This window comes from Chinchilla lanigera, unplaced genomic scaffold (assembly GCF_000276665.1).
Source record: "Chinchilla lanigera isolate Chin_1 unplaced genomic scaffold, ChiLan1.0 scaffold00016, whole genome shotgun sequence".
In the NCBI taxonomy this organism is placed as follows: Eukaryota; Metazoa; Chordata; class Mammalia; order Rodentia; family Chinchillidae; genus Chinchilla; species Chinchilla lanigera.
The window spans coordinates 11,356,507-11,380,312 of NW_004955417.1; the positions used below are offsets into that span (position 1 = coordinate 11,356,507).

Below are 23,806 nucleotides of genomic sequence, written 5' to 3' on the forward strand. Positions count from 1 at the left end.
GCTGGCTTGAGAGTAGATATTTTGCTAACAGTAGAAAAATATTACAAATATTGAAGATAAGCAAAACATCCTGGTAAGTGTTACAGATTTTGTATTTTTTAAATTATAGTTGATTTGAAACTTTTTTTCTTCTGTATTGATCCTATAATAGTTGTATTTTAGCTTAAATTACAGCTGGTAATAATTTATCCATTTATATATAAACAATATTCTTTCCATATTTTAGACTAAAAATAGTACAATACCAAAAACCTATTCAGTTGCCAATAAAAACGAAAACTCACATATGCTTTTTTTTTTTTTTTTTTGGTTTTTCTCTGGTACCCGGAACCGAACTCACGACCTTGCGCTTGCCAGGCAGGCGATTTGCCGCTGAGCTAAATCCCCAGCCCCTTTTTTTGGTCTTTTTGAGACAGGGTCTCACTATGCAGTTCAGGCTGAACTTGAGCTCATTTTGTAGCCCAGGCTGGCCTCGAACTCGCAGTGATCCTCCTGCCTCAGCCTCCTGAGTGCTGGGATTACAGGCGCGTGCCACCACGCCCAGCTTCAAACATGCATTTCTGACATTAGAGACTTATTATAATGTTATGGAAAATCAAACATGAATATCATATCCAGGATTTAGGACAGAAATACTACAACAGGATAATCTTGTCCCTTTAGAAACACAATTAGTTTAAATATTTTCAAATTAATGATTTAGAGAATTTGCTCACTGATATAAAAGAAATGATCATTATTATGGTGAACATGCAAATTCCATGAGGTCTTGAGTATGTGGATCTTGTTGCTCTGCCATTTTTGGAAGAGATTATTTCAATCCAAATCCCCAATACTTCTGACACAATTACACAGAGATATAACTTTAGGAATTAAAATTTTTTTTGTTGACAGATAAAATCTGCAAGCATATCTTCAATACAGAAATGTGAGCATCAGCCACTGTGAGCTCTATTCTGTTGCACTGATGGATTCAACCAGAGTCAGTTTTACAATGTGTCTTGGCTACACAAATACTTATTTTCCCGATACTGGGGACTGATCTCAGGGCCTTTGCACTGAGCTAAAAAATTTTAAGGCAGGGTCTACGTTGCCTAGGCTGGACTCACATTTGGGATCCTCCTGCTTCAGTCTTCCAGTGCTGGGATTATAGCTGTATCCCAACACCAGGGGGAAGGATTTTAATAATCAGATATTCCTTGCTTTGTTAGGGTACTGGAATGGAACTGGTTTAAGACCAAGCAGATCATTACCTTCCTAAAAACTACTCCTTTTCTGTGCACCTCACATCACATGTTTGAACCAAATTGTAGATAAGTGTGATAAGACCTATCTGGAAAATCCTGTCTCTCCATGGGCTGGGGGCTATGAGGGAACTGACTTCCTGTCCTAAGTTTCAGTCACAACAGGGAGAATCCCATGGGCTAACTGGTGGCACGTTATCCTTAATTTCTCTTTTCATGTATTCCTTTAATAAATAATGTATCAACCTGATCCCACCAGAGAGACTCAGGTTGCCTGAAAAATGATCTTACTTGCTTTTACTTGATGGGATTTTAAGCATTAAAAGCTAAAGAGTACTTGAAAAATCCAACAAGTTGTAGTAGGATCTTTGGTATGTCAAACTTTTTATATATAAAGGATATGTGTTCAGATAGAAAACTAAATAGCGTTTGATATCTAGATCAACAATAGGTGAAGTAAGAACTGGTAATACATGCTTATTACTGTAAGTAACACTGCTTTGAGTTGCGAGGTAAGATGAGGTATAAGGCAGCGCTCCAGAACATACAGGTCTCCTGACAATCTCTCAGCCGGCCACAATCATCAGGCTTTTGCCCTGTTTGAATTAGGGTCTCTGGGCTGGAGGAGGAGCTGCAACTCTCCTGCGGTGTCCTCCCTGCCCTGGCCAGCTTCCTCCACTTGTCTGCTACCCATGAGCAAGTTCACACTAACTGTACCGCGATGAGCAAGACTGCAACTGCTGACGGGCTCTGTATTTGGGCCAAACTCCGTAATGAAACTTCCTCTTAGCAAAGAATTTAGATGTTTGTTACCTTACTAAGTGAAACATCCACGTATCAAAAAGGAGTGATTCCCAGGTGCTGAAGGGTACACCTGTCTTCCTCAGTTCATCTGGTCTTCAAAAATTTTCAGTTAAATGCAAATCACTGTCTTTTTTCAAAGAGCATGATATTGCTACACACGTTTACATACACAGGGTGATGACTGGAGACTGGCTTCATGGGTGCCTCCGTCCAAACAGGGAAAGTCTGCATTCCTAATGTTTGCCACAAACCCAACGAAGCTGATGGTCTGTCTGCAGGTCAGTCAGCTCTCCAACGGTTCTCCAGCTACACTGGCAGGCATACGCCCGGGTTCCTCTCTTCTGTACCAACTTTGTTTTTAACTTGTGGAATTCTGGCATGTTGTTCCTATTAGCAAAACAGGAAGGTTTTAGCTTGGTGGTGTTGTCAGTACTTAATGCTGCCCCCCAAAAAGAGTTCTAATCATTTTAGTTTGTTATTTTTATAGTATCTGAACATCAAGTGACCTTGGTCCCTCCACACTAACAGTAGAATATATGCTTTGATGCTCTTTCTAATACTCAGTACTTTTTAATGGCAATCAGCTAGGCCTGTTTATTAAGGCTATAGAAGAACGCGATGACCCACAGGGATGAATTACTGATCTGTCCTAGCAGGGATGACACGAACAAGAGCGGAGTGGGAGGGACGGCGTCAGCCCCACCTCCCATCCTCACCTGCACCACCGAGGCCTACAGGACAGCAGGTGGCGGGAGCAGGAGAGGCATAAAGGCAATAGGGTTCAGATGGATTAAGCACAGAACATTCTCACAGAGAGAAAGTGCCCGGTGTTTCTGTATGTTGAACTCATTTGTTTCCAATGATTTGCTTATTTACTGGTATTATCAGCAACATAGTAAATGCCTATCCTGAAATGAATGCTAGTAATCTTGCAGGGGGCAGGGAGGAAGGAAGGGGAGGGGGTAAAAAAGAATTAAGATGTGTTATTGACATGAGCCAACTCCCCACAAGGGATGTGATCACTATGTACTGCAAACATGGCCGAATACAAAAATAAAAACTGAAAAAATGTTAATAACGTTAAATAACTAAATAAATTATCAAGTCCATCACAAAAATGATAGTAATCACTAGACCTGATGCCATTATAAAAAAGTAATGAGGTTACTATACATTTAAAGAAATAGATAATGATTTTTATAATTCGTATACTGAGCTTATGTAAATATTAAATGACAAAGAAAAGTAGACATTAAAAATAAAACAATAAAAAATAAAGTGAAATGATGAAAGACAGTATAAATGACAATAAAAAGACAGTATTTTATTCCTTGTGGTAATCACTGCAACAGAAAGTGGGCTCCCAGGTGCCCTCTGGCGGCCAGTGGGTGCCGTGTCCAGTACTACTGTACTACTTAGGTTACAGCCTAACAAAACCTGAAAGAACTCCTATGTCAAATGTCTGATTTTAGGAAAATGAGACTCTGACAACCTAGTGCGGTGAACTAGGGGAAGAACTGAATAATTTGTTTTATCAGAAAAAATAAAAACAACGAATCTAAATTGGTTAAATGAAGGAATGTCCTTTATTCTATCTCCAATATATATCGACAAACTTAGGATATGATACATGACTGAATTCTTAGAGACTTTAGGAATAGGATTCAGGAGTAGCGAGGGAACTGTTTAAGACATCTCAAATGTTTTTAAACCTAAGAAATTATTCCATTACTTTTCCTTGGAACACTTGTCTTAATAGAAAAGTAAAAGTATCTTAGTTATAATGGCAGGTGGTTAACAAGGGTAGTTTATTTCATTTTTAGAAAGATAAAGGCTGGGATACATTTACCTCTGCTCTTTGTGAAATAAGGACCACAAACAACTGCACAGCACTTCATGCTGTGACAAACATGCAGACTAACAACACTAAAAATCGACAGCTTGCTGTGCTCTGCGGGACCCTCAGGGAGCGGCCTCTGCAGACCTTCAAGCTCATCCCTCTGCCCACCATCTGCTTGTGCTTGCCCTCGGCGATCAGACCCCATCCTTCTCTGCTTCAGCTTCCCTCCAGCACCTTACTTGGAGCAGATCACACCCTTATTCTTAAAACCAAGCCCGTAGATTAGCAAAGCATTCTGCCTGCTAGCAAGCTCCCTCCCAACACATCAGAATCTGACCGCCTTCCCTCCTGTGCAGAGGAGCTGCTCTTCCTCTTCCTGTCCACGGCTCATTTTCCACCAGCATGCCTGACCCCTCTACTTACCAGTCCCTGCCCATGTCCACACTCCCACTCAGAACATAAGCCTCAGAGTGCCTCAGCAGAATGATCCCTGCATCTGCTCACAGTCATGCAAACTGCATCCCTACATAATCCACCCCACTTCACAGATTACTTTCCTCCCTGAGCTTCAGAGAGTTTCAACAGCCCCCATAAATGAACACAAGGGTTCTTCCCTTAAACTTGTTCTTAAAGCCCCTCATCAATGGACTGTATCATAGTCCATCTACGCAAGCTAGACAGGCCTCATCCTACGATGTTTGTCTCTTACTTTCCACAGCCAAGTCTACCTCTAAACTACATCGTTTCCTCTCTGTCCTTCTCACTGCCACAACTCAGATGATTTCTTTCTCACCAGATTATAACACCCTTTTTTAAATGCCCATGATTCTGGACCAGACTGGTTCCCATGTAGTACTCAGTTTTAAAAATTCAAATCTATTCAGACCTCCCTCCTGATTAAAACTTCAACGGTGACCCACCGCCTAAAGAATTAACCCAAATTCCCCAGGACGGCTTCCTTTGGGTCTTTCTGACCTCTCTCGATGACTTTACCGCTTGCCCTAGTGTCCAAGTTGGTATGGCTGAGCCACACGTTAACTTCCCAAACATGTTATGTGGTCTCGCCTCTGTCTCTATTATTTTTTTATTTTTCATTTTTTTAAGTACATGTTTGCAGTATGTCATGATTACATTCTCTGTGGGGCGTTAACACATGTACATAACATGTTTAAATGTTTTTCATTCCCTTTCCCTCCCTACCCCCCTCCCTTCCTTTTCTTTCCCTCCATCTTTTGATTCCCTTTCCATTTGTGAAAGATCTATTTCCTTACTTCCTGTTATCTATATTTGTTCCCTTTACTTATATTTTGCGTTTCTCATATAAGTAAAATCACACCATATTTAAGCTTGTGTGTCTGATGTATTTCACTTAACATTATGAGCTCAAGGTACACCCTTTTTTCCACAAATGGTTCAAGTTTATCTTTTTAATGGCAGAGTAGTACTCCATTGTGTGTAAATACCAAGTTTTTACCCATTCATCTCTTGGTAGACATATAGGCTGCTTCCTATAGGATTTAGCCATTATGAACTGTGCTGCTACAAACATGGGTATACCACCTAGCAGAGTACCACTCCATATTCTAGGCAAATCCTATTTGCCAGGCACACTCTCCAAGACTCTGAGAAGCCTCCCGTCGTGCTGCAGAGTGAAAGGTATCCACTTTGCCCTATGATATCCTTTCTTTTAGCTTTGTTCTACTGCCATTTTGAAGGCATGATGTGTTCCCACATCTCCCAGAATTGTGGTTACTTAAAAGAAACTAGGTCCTCTTCATTTTATGAATCCACAATTAGAAACTAGGTGCTAAGTAATGTCTGCTGGATGAGGAAACACCCCCACCTCTACAAAATTACTGTCCTAGCAACAATTTACATCTGACTGTGGAGACAGCCTTATTCTCTAGTTGTACCATTCGCTTAGGTCCCAAACACATTCCTAAGCATCTCCAGGGCTGAGAAGGTAGTTTTACACTGATTTAAATAATAACTACTTCTTTATTTTTACTAGTGTAATAAATCTTCTAGTAGTCCCTGTTTCACCTAAAAATGTAACTATGTTTTCAGCCAGGGTGCCGCAGACCTGGGGTAAAGCAACAGGTTTCTGTTTATAATGCAGTGCTAGGGATCGAACCCATGGCTAGGGAAGCGCTCTTCCACTCAGCTACACTCCCAACCCCCAGACGGTGCTCTTCACGCTTACGACATTTGCAAGGATCAAGTAAGTCACCTACAAGCTGACTTTACGCCTGCACTTATCACCGTTTTGAATCTTATTACCCTACGATAGTTTTACAAAAATGTAAGGTCCATCTTGTGACATGTGAAGATTATTACCACTTATGAGATTAGCCGGGAGACAGTAAACAGCACAGGATTTAGAGAAGTCAGAAAAGGCGAAATGAAACTGAACTTTTCCAATGACAGGAATAAAAAGTGGGCTAAATTTAAGAGTAGTGGTTCTGGGCCAGCATTTGGGGAATATAGTAGGCTTTATTTGGTTTGAAAACTGTCAAACCCTGGAAGCACAGTTTTTCTATATATTTGTGTATTTGAGTGCGTGTATGTGTGAATGAGAAGAACTCAGAGCATTTGTAAGATTTTCGGAGTGGTTCTTGATGTTAAAAAAATAAATAAGAGACTCCGATATTTACCTGAGAATGACTGTATAAAGTCAGTCTCACAGTTTTTTTTCTTTTTGGTGGTGCTGGGGATCAAAACATGGCCTCACATACATGCTACACACTACAGCTGCCCTCCAGCTGTCTCATCTTTTTGTGTATGGAGAAGTGCTGTAATATACTGGGATTGCTTGTAGCTGAAAACAATCTTTGTTTAGGCATAGGTCTAGCAGGCCAAAACGCATGATAATATGTACTTTATTAAGAAATCTTAATAATAAACATGTAATAAATAATAAATGATTATTTTATTATCTTATACTATCAATATGTATCATTAATATCTAATATAATTAACATACTTATAGTATTAATATATTATTATTAAACATGTAATAAATAATAAAATACATTTTGGCAACTTGTAACACCTTAACAATGTTATTCTATAAGTATGTAAGAATGTACAAATTGTAAATATATGAGTAAGCCACTACCCTGATGACGAGAAAGGTAACTGGAAAACAACTTAAGATCCTCAGTGCTATATGACCTCAGGGTTATACGGGTATGAAGTGCTCGAGGACATGCAGGGAAGGAAGAGAGTACTTGAAGTTGAGAGAGTGCCGAGGGAACCATGGACGATGCTTGATGAACTGCAGCCTAAGGGACAGAGAAGGCAGGGGAGGGTGTCCCAGACAGTGGGGACCTTGCACAGTCAGAGGGAATGGGGCACTGAGGAGAGGAATGTAGCTAAGATCTCAGGAGGATGAAGGCACACTGTAGGGGGCAAAGCTGGACCATGGTGTGTCTTGAATGCCATGCTATGGAATCTGGTCTCTTCCATGAGCATCGGAAGAATGCCACACTCAGAGCTATGCTTTAATTCTGAGCAAGTTTGAAAAGGTTTTAGGTACAAAAATCAGTGAAAAGGCTACCTGCATATCCAGCAGAGAAGAAAGGAAAAGATGGATTACAGAAATATCGAAGAGGGAAAGGTCATACAATCTGGCCAAGTCCATCCAAGACAATACAGCAAAAGAAAAAATGTAAAGTCCTTTTTTCACAGAGTGAAATTCTTTAGAAACATACCTGAAAAACAGATAATCACATGATTTGTCCCACATATAATCACTGTAGCTCACTACCCTGAAATCACAGGCTATACAACGTAGACGGTCACATGCTCTGTTTAGAGAAAAAGAAATGTGTATTAGAGATCACTGGTATGCTTAAATATGAAAAGATGGCGATATATTAATAGAATATACCAGATATTATAATTACTGAATAATAAAAAAGTACAGATTAATCTGATTATAGATGTTAAGGATTGTTTACAAATCTAAACTTTCACGTTAATTATTCACTACATACCTCTTCTAACATCTTACACACTGACACATACACGTTTATGTACAGAGACATAAAATGGGTTTGCACATCTTTTAATTCCATGATTTTCTTTTTTTTTCTTTCCCGGTACTGGGAATCGAACTCACGATGCCGCGCTTGCCAGGCAGGCGCTGTGCCTCTGAGCTAAATCCCCATCCCCAATTCCATGATCTTCAAATTGTGTCTGAGGGAGATCTTCACTGAAGCTGACTTCTTTGAAGTGCTGCTCTTCTTACTGAACTTTCTGTAGATTCCTCAATCAAAGAAATGTGCTGAAGTGAATCTGTCTCTTCCATAAATTATTTCAGTGCTGGGACAGTATCTTATTTCTTTCTGTCTTCCTACTTAGCATATATGAATTTAGTTCTTTACTTAAAAATTTTACTAGCACATACCATGTGCTAGTGAGACTCTTGTCTTTGTGAGGAATTAGATTCTAGTGAATGATGAACTAAAAAGGAGTACTAAGAGCAACTATATTATATAGTATGTCAGAAGGTGAAAAGTGCTATTAAGGAAATACAGTGGTACCTCAGTTCACGAACTTAATTCTTCCCACAATTTTGGCTGCAAATCAAAATGGACAAGAACTGAATCAAATTCAATGGTTAAGGTCAATGTTGACCTTAATGGGGAAATCGGATTCTGGTTTGCGAACAGAATCATGGAAAGAATTAAGTTCATAAACTGAGGTACCACTGTAGTAAACAGAGTAGAATAAAACCAAACCAAACCAAACCAAACCAAACCAAACCAAACCAAACCAAACCAAACCAAACCAAACCAAACCAAACCAAACAAACAAACTAGGAGTACAAGGAGGGAAGGGGGTCACAATTTTAAATAGGGTTTTTTCGTAGGCCTTACTGAGAAGGTGTATTTGAGTAGTTTCATTAAAAACTACTCAGGAGTTAAGAGAAGGTTATGCTTAAACATAAGCTGAGACAAAGATGCGGTGAGCAGTGAAATGCTGACGATGCTGGACAAGAGGGCAGAGGGAGCCAGATGTTTCCGAGCTTATAATGGCACTCAACAGCTGAGAAATCGAAGGGACAAATAATTTTCAAAGCATAATTATACATACATCAATAAGAACCTTAGGAGTAAAATGATAGCACACAACCAATTAAAAAAAAAATACGAATCACTGCTGCAAATAATCTGACTTGTATAATAATTATGATTTACTTTAAAGAAACATCCTTAATTATTTGAAGTATTTAAAAACCAGAATCACACAGACATATTCAATCATCTAAAACGTAAAAGGGAGTAAAATAAGAGTTTTTACAATACCCTCCCTCCACCAAAAAAAAGAGAGAAAAGACCAGTAATGGAGTGGAAAACATTTTCAATACATGGTCAAATACTTATATTACATAAAAAAGTGCTTACAAATGACAGAGAAAAATATAAAAATAATAAGTACACTAGTATAGGCAGCAAATAATACTAAAGAGCATGGACCCTAAGTACACAACACCTGGATTCAAATGCTGGTTCCAGTATTAGCTATATACCTAGGCAAGTAACTTACATTTTTATAACTCAGTTCTTCTGCCTGTAAAATGGGATAAATAAGAGCACTTATATACCTCATAGAATTATTATGAGGATCTAATGAATTAAGTCTGGTAAAGTGCCTGGCACAGAGTGTTTGTTAAAGAGTTATATAAAGAACTAAAATTTAAAGCAATCATGAAATTTTCTTAACCAATTAAGTTAAAATTAGCATTGTCATATATTAGTATAATATTTTGAGAAAAATCTGGCATCATTATTATTGAATCTAACCCATGGGTATTCTACCCCTGAATTATACTCCCACTGTTTTGGATTTTGAGACAGAGTCTTACTAAGTTGCCTAGGCTGGCCTTGAACTTGTGATCCTCCTGCCTCAGACTCCAGGTGGCTGGGATTAAAGACATGTACCACTGGGCCTGGTAGCCTTACAGTATTTTTGAAATAGTCATTGTACTGGCAATCCTGTTTTGGGAAACATTACATATAAATACAAGATAAATACAAGCACCAATATATAAGAATATATCTCACAAATTTTTACTGCAGTACTGTTAAAGTGACAAAAAAAAGAGATAGCTCTTGAATATCTATCAAAAAAGGGAAAAACTGAGTAACATGCCATATATTTATACTGTAGAATAGTAGGCAGTTGATAAAGAAAATTAATTTACCTTCTGACTTAGAGGGATATCCAAAGCAGGTTACATGCTAAAATACAGTATACCCCCCATGAAGTTGTGGTTCAGAGTTCATGTCCCCAGTTGTTGGCGGATTTTTCCTTAGAATCTGACTAGTAATTGTTCATGGCAAAACCCCCTTAATTTCACAGAAACCCCAAACCTCTTCCACAATTACTATTTTGGTTGGAAGTTTGCAAGTAGCCAATCGGAGAGCACTTGCTAGTGGTTGGCTGCTACCTTGTAAGCCATCAGGGCAGATGCACCAGCATTCCCACATCCTAACAGGTTGCTGTACTGCCTGCCAGCAGCTAGTGTAGCTATCTGCAGTGCCCTCAGATTTGTTTTTCTTGAACTTCTAACTTCCCTAACATGTCACCAAAATGCCCTGCACCTCGTAAGGCTTCTGGCATGAAACTAAGCACCAGAAGAAGTTTAAGACACTCCAGGAGAGCGCTGAACTACTGGATTTGCTCCAGGAACTAAAGAGTTACGTCACAGTAGCATAATAGGCACTTATAGGCATTTCTCTGACCATACTTAAATCTGCGTTTTTTTTCACAATTCGTAGGTGCCCTGGGAATGTGATTCCTGTGAATTCTGAAGGTCCACTGTACACTATATATAGCATGATTCTATTTTTGTACCAACAACCAAACACCTCTCCTGTATAGATGGTTTTAAATTAGAAAGAAAATGGAGCAAGATGTAGAAGGTGATATAGTATGCAGCTAACACTGGGTGCTTAGGAGTGGTGGAAATGAAGAGGGAGAGAGATGATTGTTTTTCTTTATGCAGTTTTCATTTTTAATAGGTATATAATACTTCCACAACAAAAATAATAAAGTATAACAAACCCACCATAAGATTGTTTTCACTTATTTCCCTCCAAAATTCAGGTATGTTAACTTTAAAACTACGTATTTTTTGGCCTGAATGTTTTTATGAGAATGAATCCTTTATATTTATAAAATATTCTTCATCATTAAAATAAGTATTTAAAAGTCTAGATAAGTTTCACGAACAATTCTGTATTTTCTATGAAACCGTTAGCAATTTATGAAGCTGTATTTGTACATATGGAGATTTAATACAATGACACTGGTGTGCATCTAAACTCAGATTTTGAATGTACAAGTCAGGAAATGCAAAATGATGGTTCCCAAAGCTACCGTAACTTGCTTTCTTATGCCTATGTAGTTTATTACATGATTGCACGAAGTGTTAACTTTAATGCCTTAATACATGTGTGCAATTCAGCTGAAATATTGCTGTTGTGGGAACTGTAACTTAGAATTTCCTGACATTTTTTATGTGAAAAATCTCAACCACAATGTTAAGTACACATTTTAATTTAATTTAAAAATTTAGTAGTTTACTCAAATCTATTCACACTACCACATTTTCCTACACTGTCCTATGAGAAAAATAAAACTAACTTGCAGCTAACAAATCATTCCACTGCTACAATTCACTCTATTAGATCATAATTAGTACAGTCTATGGAATAATTTAGTCTTGGCAAGTAGTTTAAGAAGTAAGTAAAATTTGATTGGCTTGAAAATAATGTCTTGGTTTTATCTGTACTCCTTACTGATGCCACCGTATTTCCAACTACTATTCTTTCTCTTTTCACAAACCAGAAAATCTTTCTCCTTTCACATACTGGGAAAAACTCAAATCTTTACACTGCAAAACATGCATCATTACTTACAAATCAGAGCTTTGTCCAGTAATCAAGTAAGTAAAATCAACAGGCAGAATAGACTCAATTTATGCCCTCAACATATAAAAAACTGTTCATCAGGGCTTAAATATCTTTCTCTTTCATGACTATGTAGATACTCCCAACTTACACTGACGCTACACTTTGAGAAATCTATCGTAAGTTAAAAATTTATTTAACACTTTTTTTTTTGGTTTTCTGAGACAGGGTCTCACTATGTAGTTCAAGCTGGCTTTGAATTCACTAGGTAGCTCAGGCTGGCCTTGAACTCTCGGCAATCTTTCTGCCTCAACCTTCCGGTTGCTGGGATTACAGGCATGTGCCACCACACATTTAACACTCCTAACCTACCAAGCACCACAGCTTAGCGGTACCCTTGTGACCTAGTGGCTGCATTCTAAAATGGAGTTAAAAATTCTTATTCTGTCTGGATCTTGCCCTCGCCGCAGTCCAGGTGAACCAACAATCATTTTCAAAAGTGCTCTGGGCAGTACAAAATATTTACACATAAACTGTTCTATTTGCACTCAAATGCATGTGTTTAAGGGTACAGATGCTGTGTCCTGAAGGGGCCACTGATGACTGCATCTCTGTGCTGGGTGAGGAAGATCTGTGCATATACACATTTAGCTGTGCACGTATAGCAAATGGTATTTACTCTCAGAGCCGTGTAGAAAGTAGGAATGGGGTTGACAGATTCTGGCATCCTCATGCATCAACACTATGTGATAGGACCTTCAAGCTACAGAAACAGGCAGATTTTTTTTGTTTTTGTTTTTCTGAGACAAGTGTCTTGCTATGTAGCCCAGGCTGGCCTCAAACTCACAGTGATCATCCTGCCTTAGCCTGCCGAGTGCTGGAATTACAGGCATGTAGTACCACGCCTGGCTCAGGCTGTTCTGTCTATAGAAATTTCATCTAACAATACTCCTCCTCTATGGAAGAAGTAAAAGTACACATATAAAAATATACTATATTCAAGAAAATCTTTGGAAGTAAACCACAATACACCTTTTAAAAAGACCATATTTAAAATCAGAAGCACCTATAAGTAATCACTGATACCATATTTCCTGAGATAAAATGGAAATGCAATAGAACACAGGAGTCTTGTTCTGAGATACAACGTAACGGGAGAGCAGGCTGAGTTGATGGGGAAGACACGGTAACAAGCCGAGGTCCCTGATATAGCTAGCTGTCTTCTGTACCACAGGCACAGCTACTGTGTATCGTATTACTTCATTCCATCCTCACAGGATCTCTGAGAAATACGACTAGTTTTTATGGGAGAGGAAAGTAAGATTTTAGAAGGTAACATCTCCAGACCTGGCAGCTTGTGAGTGACTCAGTTGCTGTGTCACAAGAGCCCTTCTTCTTCAAGCCCCAGTGGAATCGTTTGCTCTTTATTTGTTCTGGCCACTCTTACGTTTCTTAGTAAATTACCCCAAGACTTAAGGTGTACATTTTTTTGTGTGCATGCACGCACATTTTTGGTCTTTTTGACACAGGGTCTCACCATGCAGTTCCAGCTGCCTTCAACACACTCTGTAGTCCAGGCTGGCCTTGAACTGAAAGTAATTTTCCTGCCTCAGCCTCCCGAGTGCTGCGATTACAGGCGTGCACCACCACGCCTGGCATGGGGTGTACATTTAATACATTTCAAAAAACAAATGAATAAAGTTCAAATGAATCTATAGTCTGTAAATTAGGCAGGTAAAATAGAAGGGGACATGGCAGAAAGCAGTGTCACTCTGGATAGGGAATAAATGTCACAATGCTCCAGAGGCTGAAGAGTACAAAGGGAGGTAGAAAATGACAAGTTTCCAGTGCAAGTGGAGTATCTGACCCAGGCTTTGGTTGTAGGTGAAGGAACTAAAGGGAAAAGAGGAAGAATAAGGATAATAATTTGGCAAAGATAATACCAAGGTGAGAGGTAACGTGAGACCAAAGGCAGCTCTCACTGGCTCCCTCAACAGCAGAGGTACTCAGAGCAGCACTCCCGGTGTGCTGTCTTGAACACTGCATGCGGGGGAAGTGGAGTGCAGACTCGGAAACTGTAGCTGTAGTTTGGGGGTGACTTGATGGAAGCCTAAACGGGAGACGACTGCGACAGGTCCAACTGAGTCGGTGCAGGTAATGCAGGACCGACAGCAAGACTACACTACTGCTAGTTCCTTTTTAGGCATTCCTCCCCACATGATTCACCTGCTGATGGACTCTTACTGACAGTACTTGCAGCAGGCGGCACCCTCATGGTTTAGCCTGTTTGCTGCCTGGTGTTCCTAAGCAAGGCGGGATTCCCACACTCCCAATTTCACTTTGCACCCATACTTTCCTTCCAGGCTTCCTAGGTTCTAAGCACCACCACAATCCTCCACTGATGTCTTTTTAGATCTCATTTCACTATTGTAACCATCCTCCAGAAATGTGGTTATTTGCAATCATACAACTCAGTATTTTCTTCCTTAAAAAATTAACAGAAAATAGTTTTAGAAATAAATAGAAAGAAAAAGTGATCTAGGCAAACAGGCCTCTGCCAAAAAACAGAATCGAAAGTAGCAGGCTAGTAGAAAACTTTATTTTAAACCACTCCTTCCCCCTTAATTACAAAAAAAGGTAAGAGAATGTGCTTCCATAGGAGCTCAAGTGAGCTCGGGGTACGGGGCGTCATGACTGCTGTAAGGCTTCCTAGAAGGAGAAAGCAGGTTGGGAGCACGCAGAGAAGGCAAGAGATGGTGCCTTTTTGATTTGAAATGTGCAAAATCAAGCCACCATGCTGGAGAAAATTTGGGTACTGCAGACCCACAGCTTCTCATGTTGCTCGGCTGTCGGTGTGGCTCAGGCATCACTCAAGTGCACAGACCCACTGCTTCGCCTACTTTGCCACTCATGATTCCACTGCCTGGAGCGAAGTTCACTCCCCTGCTGCCTTGTGAGCACCAAACTGGGACTTTAAGTGGGACTTGGAAAAGGACACCACCATGTAGACAATATATCCCAACAGCACAGCTTTCAATAGCTATCTCCCAAGAAACATGTCAACAAAGGGTTTTTGGGTTGACCAATTATATACATCTGTCAGTATAAAACAGACTGAAGTCAAGATGGTAAGAACTGCCTTTTAGCAATAGGATATCAAGCTGTAAAACCCGTAAGAAAGTAGAACACACTCATGATATCCTACCTCTGTGAAGTATGTGTTCCAACCCCACACGGAATGGTGCTTCCACCGAGGTATACTGGGCTGCAACTAGACATGTTCAACAGATGGAGAAAAATGAAAATTTCAATAAAAAAGAAATACGAGAAGTTAATTTGGCCACGTTGACTCTCTGTCCTTGTGATCAAATTGTGTGTTTTCCCTAGGCAAGCCAGTGATTATAAAGAAGAGGTATTTATTACAGGATCACTGCTTTATTAGATATCACTTGTACATTCAGGAACACTCAAGGAGTTAAAATGAGTCACAGAAAAATGTGTTTGCCAAATAATGTAAGGGACAAAGTAAATACTAAAGACTATAACAGAACATTCATTTCGTAGAACTGTTCACACTTTTTTTTAACATGGCATAAAATTATTTACAATAGCAATATTCTCCCATCTAATTTCCTTTATACTAAGGGGTCACGGACAATAAGAACACTGAAGATATTACTATTGGTCTTTCTCTGAAGGCCAGCCAGGGCTTTGTTCGTCAATGTCACTGTTGCTGAAATGGTAACAGGATCTACTAGATTATGCTCACAGTGTTTGCTCACTAGAGCGTGTAGTTCACCAAAGCAATCTCAACTTACCTTTTAGGGGGGCCTTGAAGAGAAGCTCTGACAGATGTGTTACCTGAAGATTTAGATTTTAATTTCTGTTAAAAAACACAGAACAATAAAAGGCCAAGGGTAACTTGGAGAATTAGAACATGAAAAGTAATACTCTTTATTTCATAACAAGAATATTTTAGAAAGAACAAAACTTTTGGTGGCATCATTTGTTAAGTATCTGAAATGAAAACAATTATCAAAACCTTTTGAAAGCAACAGAGACGCAGAATTCTCTAAGGAATTTGCAAATTACTATGCTAAATTTTACTCCAGGAAATTGATATATTGCCATTATTAGCACGCTAAGATTTAGTCACTTTATAACTCTTCAGCTGATACCAGAGTTAAATGATTTAATATGAAGGGCCTGCTATTTAAAACTGCATTCTGGAAAAACTCAACTTGAGGAGGAAAAAACCTCAGGCTCATTTTTAAAGGCTGTGAATGGTACTTATCTGAACTAAAAATAAACTAACCAAACTCCTGTGTAACTTCAGGAATATTAACTTTGATTGAATGGAATATTAGCCAATAGATATTCACGGAAAATGTAGAACTATTTAGTCAGAACCACACAGTAGTGCCTATATGGTTATATAACATCATCACCATTCGCAAGCATTCATTAAGTGTTAACTGGTATATGATACTGAACATAAACCAATCACGTACTAGGACCACCGCCAAAGAGAGGAAGTGAGATGGAGAAAAGGCAGTGTAAACTATGCAAGGACAGGTCTCCATTTTCTCTAGTGGAGGAGGAAGTCTGATGCCAAAACATTTCATTTTATTATTTCTCAGTCTTTTATTTGATGCTACACAGAACTGGAAAATTTTCTGACACATCTCTGAAAGGTAATAATGTGCGTGAGTCTGTCTTGTGGAGCGTTTCATGTGGCAACCAGGCTCACACTGAGACTCTAAGTGGCACACTGTGACATCTGCTACCTGACTTTCTGGTGAGGGTCTGAGGGCAGGTTAGAAGGGCACCAGACTGTGAGAGTAGAGGCGGGGCGGAGAGCAGCGGTTTCAGGTAATAACATGCCCCTCAGGACAGTGTGGGCAGGAAGCATTCAGTCACAGGCACGTCTCTTCCTCACTCAGTAAGTATTTACACAGACCTACTTTGCCTGGCAGGCTGGAAAACTGGATATAACAACAACAAAAAGGGAACACACAGGAATGAATAGAAGTTTATTTCTTCATAATTCTAAGAGCTATTTTTATTTCAAATTAGTGGGTTTTTTGTTTTGTATTATTGCTTTTGGCAGTGTTAGGTATGAAATCCAGGGCCTTGTACATGTTAACAAGTGCTCTACTCTGGAACTATACCCGTACCCCCTACAGTATATCTTAAATGCAAACAAGGTAAGTTTTGTCTATGCCTGCAATAACTTGAAGTGAAGATAACATCTCATATACAGGCATGTACCTTATAGCAGAAAAAAAAAAAGAAAAACTGCTCAGATGATTAATAACAAAATCATGTTAGTTTCTGGTACTATTACCATTACTATCCAGCATTTATGGTACACTTATGTGGGACATAGGGAGTATACTGTATGAGTTTAACATTGCTCCTCTTGATGTAATAAGCTGTAGTCATCAGCTTATTAATTTACCTCAGAGAAACTGAAAATGTTAAATTTACAGAAATTTAGATCCTAAAATCTGTATTAGTCACTTAATTTTGTTTGGCTGACAAAAACACCAGTGGCTCCTATCCACAACACTACCATTATCTTCTTTATGTTCTCTACGTTCAAAAACAAAACCAAAGCTGAGCATGGTGGCGCATACCAGTAATCCCAGCACTTAGGAGGTTGAGGAAGGAGATCTGTGAGTTTGAGGCCAGCACAGGCATTGTGAGTTCAAGGACAGCTTGAACTAAAGACCCTGTGTCAAAAGACCAAACCAGACCAGACCAGACCAGACCAGACCAGGGCCAGACCAGGGCCAGACCAGGGCCAGACCAGGGCCAGACCCAACCAAACCAAAATGACTAGAATAAGTCCTTCTGGATATTATACTTATTTTAAAGATTTTTTTGGTTGTCTTTGTACATTAGACATCTATTTGATCTCATTCTTCAATATCTACAAAATAAATTTCACACACACCATCCTGATAAACAATATATAGAAAAATATAAATAAGTCACTTTAGAAAATAATTTGGCAATGTATAGCAATACAATGAAGATGAACACACCTTATGACTTAAGAAGTCCTTTTCTAGGTTTATGCATCCTAGGGAAAGAAATCCTTGTACATGAGTAAAAGATGACATGTAGAGATAACTGACACAACACTATTTGCTTAGTATAATGTAGGTAGAAAACATGGTAGTTACTTCTGGGAAAGGAGGCAGCAGAGTAGGATTTGTAGAGGTCATAAACTGTATCTCTAATTTTTATTTCTTTCCAAAAAACCCAGAGAAGCAGATACAGCAGAATATTAAGATAGGTTTGGTATGGGTGGCTGCTTTATTATTTATAAAATTTCCTTGGGATTGAACCCAAGGCCTTCCAACTGCTAGCAAACATCTTCAATGTTTCTAAAAAACTTCTGAGGGCAGGGAGTGGTGGTGCACACCTGTAATCACAGAGCTTGGGAGGCTGAGGCAGGAGATCACTGCAAGTTTGAGGCCAGCCTGAACTACATAGTGAGACCCTGTGTAAAAAAAAAAAAAATATCCTGAGTTGTTTACAGGTTGGCCTCAAACTTGTCATCCTCTTGCCTGAGCTTCCTGACTAGCTGGAATTACAGCTGTGGGCCACCACATCTGGCTAGTTTATGAATTTTTTTATATAGTTAAAATAGAGACACATTTAAGAAGTTAGTATACTGCTGGGCATGATGGCGCACACCTGTAATCCCAACACTCGGGAGGCTGAGGTAAGAGGATTGTTGCAAATTTGAGACCAGCCTGGGCTACAAAGTGAGGCTCAAGGCCAGCCTGAACTGCATAGCAAGACCCTGTCTCAAAAAGACCAAAAAAAAAAAAAAAATTAATATCCTAATAATTTAGTCACTGGTTCTAGGGTAACTGCAATAACATCCCATCTGAGATGCTAAACATATTCCCATACGAAAAGCTGCTTTTGTTCTTGTAGAAGAACATTTTTAGTGCCTACAAATAAATACAAGTGACCGACTTGATCTCTGAATTGAATTTTACATTAACAGCTTTTCCAATCTTTTATTCTTGCTGAGAAATGAACAGGAAAACACACTGTGAGAGTTCGGAGTATTTTTATTTCCTCTACAACTCTTTAAGTAGAACAACTTAAGTAACTGTATTTCTTAGAATTCAGAGGACTGCAGAGAGCCACTGTGCCTGCTTTGAATTGTAAGGCCACTCTCCATGTCTCAGGATAATGCATGCATTACTGTACATTGTAACACTTCACTTACAAGAGGTTTTTGGTCAAAGCTGGGCTCTTCAAATATTTCATTAATAAGACTATCAAGATCATCTTCTTTTTTAAAGGTTTCTGTTGATCTGAAAAGAAAAAAACACACACATAACAACCTTGCCTGAAGCTCAAGAGCAGAGAGTATGAGAAAAGTTTTGTTGAAAGTCCACCATTAGCACTGATAACAGAAGGATAAACACAATGTTTAAGTAGGAGTTGTTCCTAAGGCAATTCACCAGTACATATTCACATATATACTTTACAACTGTATACTTTAAAATAAGACATAAACTCATACATTATATTTGAGAGAAAACTGAAGTTGCTCCTTTCTAAGTTACACAAAACACTTTAACCGTATCTCTTCACTAGGAGAGCCAAAGGTCATATAATCAAATGACCAGAAAAAAAAAGTGCCAAATGTTCTAACATTTCAACTATGTCTTTCTGTTCACAGGCAAAGGTTTCACTGGGTTGTTAATGCGAAGGATTCTAAACACTGGCGGGGCATGGTGGCACACACCTCTCAGTGCTTGAGAGGCTGAGGCAGGAGAGGCTAGCCCAGGCTACAAAGTGACTTCAAGGACAGTCTGAACTACACAGTAAGTCTCTGTCTCAAAAACAAAACAAAACAAATGCAAACACTAACTGAATGCTTACTGGATGCCAGGCAGGCACTGTCCCAAGGTTTTATATGAGGACATCTCTATTACTCCAATTTTTGGGTCAAGAAAAGGCACTAATGTTCACAAGCTTGCCAAGGTGGACGGCTTGGAACTGAAACTAGCGCAGCCCACATACCTAACACTACATGAAGCTGGTTCTTTAGACATATGCTGTAGATGCCGTTCATCCACTTCATAACTTCACTGGACTGCTAAATGATTTGCTTTTAGAAAAAAGTATTTTTGGTCAAACTCTCTAATTTTGGGTATGTATTCTCACTCTGAAACTTTTTTTTTTTTTTTTTTTTTTGTTTTTTTTGTTTTTCTCCGGTACCGGGAACCGAACTCACGACCTTGCGCTTGCCAGGCAGGCGCTTTTGCCACTGAGCTAAATCCCCAGCCCACTCTGAAACTTTTTAACATCAGGAATGTAGCCCTTCTCTGTTTCTCCCTGGAATAAGACAATTTAATCTGATATAAAAAAATCCAGAGACAGCTGTCTAATACTTTTCCATCTGCCTCCAGGCTTTGCCTCTTCAATTGTTTCCTCTTTTACTCTTAATGTGTCTCCTTCTACACTGGCTTCTTCCTTTGCCTAGAAGTACACTTAAGACTTACCAAACCCAACCCAACCCAACCCAAAGAATTTCTTCCTCAAATGAAGATAAACCTAAAAAACAAACCACTAGAAAAACCTCTTGAAGCTGCCAGCTGTTCTTACAAGAGTAATCTACAATAATTTTTTTCCTATTTCCTTACAAGTAGACTTGACTTAGCACTAGCCGGTAACCCTGGTGGAGGGTTTCTCAGTCTTGGAATTGATATTTTGGGCTAGATAATTCTTTGAGGGGTGCGTGTGGCTGGCTGGGGACTGCTGTACATTGCAGGATGTTCTACAGCATCCATGGCCTCTACTCTCTAGATACCAGCAGCACACCTGGGTGTAAATGTCTAAACATTTACCTTTTAGTGAACAACTTAAAATGTCTGCACATTACCAAATGCCCTCTGGGTGGCAAAATCATTACAAGCCCAGAGTTACTGTCCTAGTTTAAGTTATTTAATCTCTCTGAACGTCAGATATTTTATCTACAAGAATGGTATCTCGGTGACTACTTAAAACTACGTCCAAGTATATTCCATTTCTGGCTTCTACATCCCTCAAAACAGTGAAACTCTTCCCTGAAAGGTCACTATTGCCCAAATCACTGCATTGTGGTCTTTCTCAGTTCTGATCCTTTTTAAATTTTCAGAAGCATGTGATATTGTTGGAAGTTCTCTCTTCCTCTGGTTTTGATGACATATTGTCTGAGTTCTCCTCTTTCATGCAATCCCAAAATTTCAAGAGTCAGATGGATGCAACCTCTACCAACCTAATTAGCACTATCAGAGATCTAAATTCTAACATAAGATTCTAATCTGTTACTGGATCACAATTTCATGGAGTCTACACTTGCCTAAACTTTACTACAGTAATAATAATTAAAAAATGGCAACACTTCATTGAAGCTTAAATTTAGATCTACTATGTCCTGGTAGACTTGGCAGTAAGACTTTGGGTATGTAATTTTTTTTGAGATAGGGTCTTGCTATGTAATCCAAGCTGGTCCTGAACTTAAAATCCCCTGCCTCAGTCTCCTGAGTGCTAGGATTATAGGTGTAAACAACTACACCAGGACACTATTTTTTAAGCCCTGATTTGGTCACTGAAATGAGGATAACAGTATTCACTGTAATAGTATTCACCTCATGGAGCTGTGGAGATTAAAGAAAACATAAAATAAGTAGCATACAAAAAGGATAAATGTTAGCTATTATTATTGTACCTATTATAGATAGGTTATAGTATCTTTATTTTTGTTTTTTTTCTGGTACGGGGAATCAAACTCACCACTTTGGGCTTGCCAGGCAGGTGCTGTGCCGCTGAGCTAAATCCCCAGCCCCCTAGTATCTTTAAATATTCCCCTCTGTCTCATCCTGCACCACCTGGTTACTCTTATAGTTTTATTTACCTCGTCTTTAAAAAAAAATCATATGTTTCTATCATTTTGAGCATTTCAATAAATTGCATGTTTTTACCTTTTACATTAGCAGTTGTTCCTGGTATTACTGCTAAATTACTATTGTAAGAGGTAATCTTGGTATTTTAACTAATAAAAGACACAGGTTATATTGCTGTGCAATCAGCAGGCAGTCTCCTGTTAATAAATCGCTGACTTTTAAATATCAATTTTGGCTCAAAGTAAAATTTTAGGGCTGGGGATATAGCTCAGCGGCACAAGTGCCTGCCTGGCAAGCTCAAGGTCCTGAGTTCAATTCCTGATACCAAAAAAAAAAAAAAAAAAACAAAAAACCCAAAATAAAATTTTAATACATGATATTATACTAGGTAGAGACTCTACCAGGTAGGGACTAGATTCCATACTAGGTTTTGGGTCTTTGTTGCTTTTTTTGCATAATTTGCAGCTATCTTGTCAGACAAATAGTTTTAACACAAATGACAACAATACTGATTCATTACAGTCTATACAAAGATAGCACTGAAAAATCTAATGTATTAAGGTGGGATACTAAAAGCATTAGGTTCATTTACTTATTTCTTTTGAGACAGGGTCTCCGTATGTAGCCCAGGCTGGCCTTGAACTTGCAATGATCCTCCTGCCTCAGCCCCCTGAGTGCTGGGATTACAGGTATGCACCACCCTTGTTTCTTTTTAACAGATTTTTTAGAAGGATGAAAGTAGGCATGAAAAAAATCTGTTTTGGGAGAGGATTCATGCAAGCAGCAGTTTTATAGTCCTTTTCATCTAAGCTGCCTGCCACCACACATCCCACCTCTTTGCATGCTAATTCTCTTAATATGAACATGCTTTGGAAAGCTCTGATAAATTCTTTCCATCCCCTAAAGGAACCTAAAAAGAACAAAACAAATTGCAAAATAACACTGCTGCTGTAGGATACCAACAGTACAAGTGCTGGCCTACAAGGTAGTAACATAAATTAAGAAGACTGACACTGTCATAAACATTTAGCCAAACAGGAATTGGCCTGTTCAAAGTAGTCACTTTAGTTCTACTGTTTTTTTTTTTTTTTTTTTTTTTTTAATGCTGCTTAGCACTCAACTAATTTCTTTTAGAATTTGTTTCTAAATTCCTTCAGAATCTTTTCAATATTTTATCTTCTGAGAGAGTGAACTGTTATAAACAAATGTCAGCCTTTTTTTAAAAAAATCACATATTTAAGCATTTCAATAAATCACATGTTTTTTACCTCTTACACTGGTAAGTCTGGTGAACTGGGTAGCAACCGAATTGAACCTGGGAAATCACGCACACACGCACACTAAACTACCAACGCAGTTATAAAATTAAAAAGAAAGACATTTTTTGGATTGATCCAAGGCCAATTTCACAAAACATTCTAGCAAGTTATTGCTGAGCATCCCAAGCCAACATTTTGAAGGACAGGATGTAAACACTTTGTTTTTTTTGAAATCGAGCTGGAAAGGAGATGAACTAGTAAGTCCTATTAATGATTATATGGAGGAAAAAAGACTGGTAAATCTGAAAGGCAGTTTGATGGGGGTCAAAAACCAAAACCAAAAGACTACAACCGTAGTCTCTGCGAGGTGGGAGATCGAGGCAAGAAGACAGCTTAAGCCCAGGAGTTCAAGGCCAGCCTGGGCAATCCAGAGACCTGACTCAGAACAAAAAACCCAGACTTAAGAAACACCTTCAAAAAAAAAAAAAAAAAGAAACATCCTCAAATTTTCACGTGGGTGCCTGGTACGGGTCCCTGAACTTGAGGCCAGAGTAAGAAAGGAATTAGGCGGGCTACTTAATACAGATAATGTTCACAATAATTAACCCTCTGTCGTGAATCTAACGTCATCAAACTCCGAGTTAAAAATTCCGGGTCACGACAGCGAGAACGTGGTCTTTTCTCCTTCCTTAACGACGAGGTCAGAGGCGACTGGCCGGTCTCACGCGGTAGAGAACCGCCGCGCCCGACGCTGCCCAAACCCGGCGGCTCGGGTGAGGCGGGGCCGCGCGGAGCCCGCCCGACCAGGGCGCAG

General features: G+C 39.1%; 1 protein-coding gene across 5 annotated transcripts in view; it reads right to left on the minus strand.

The window, feature by feature from the left end:
- Positions 1–860: 860 nt before the first annotated feature.
- LOC102004385 (chromosome unknown open reading frame, human C8orf37) overlaps positions 861–23,806 on the minus strand; it is a 23,921-nt gene continuing 975 nt past the window's right edge. The window contains exons 2-6 of one of the 5 annotated variants that reach the window (XM_005381829.2): positions 19,066–19,153; positions 15,629–15,693; positions 15,016–15,081; positions 7,602–7,697; positions 861–2,435 (exon numbers count right to left, since the gene is read on the minus strand). In XM_005381829.2, coding sequence (XP_005381886.2) covers positions 2,282–2,435; positions 7,602–7,697; positions 15,016–15,081; positions 15,629–15,693; positions 19,066–19,153 — 469 coding nt within the window. In that variant the 3' untranslated portion in view covers positions 861–2,281. Of the gene's footprint in view, positions 2,436–7,601; positions 7,698–15,015; positions 15,082–15,628; positions 15,694–17,860; positions 17,899–19,065; positions 19,154–23,001; positions 23,049–23,806 lie in introns of those variants that run through there. The other 4 variants (XR_001233445.1, XR_001233446.1, XM_013512800.1 and 1 more) reach the window with 4 other exon arrangements.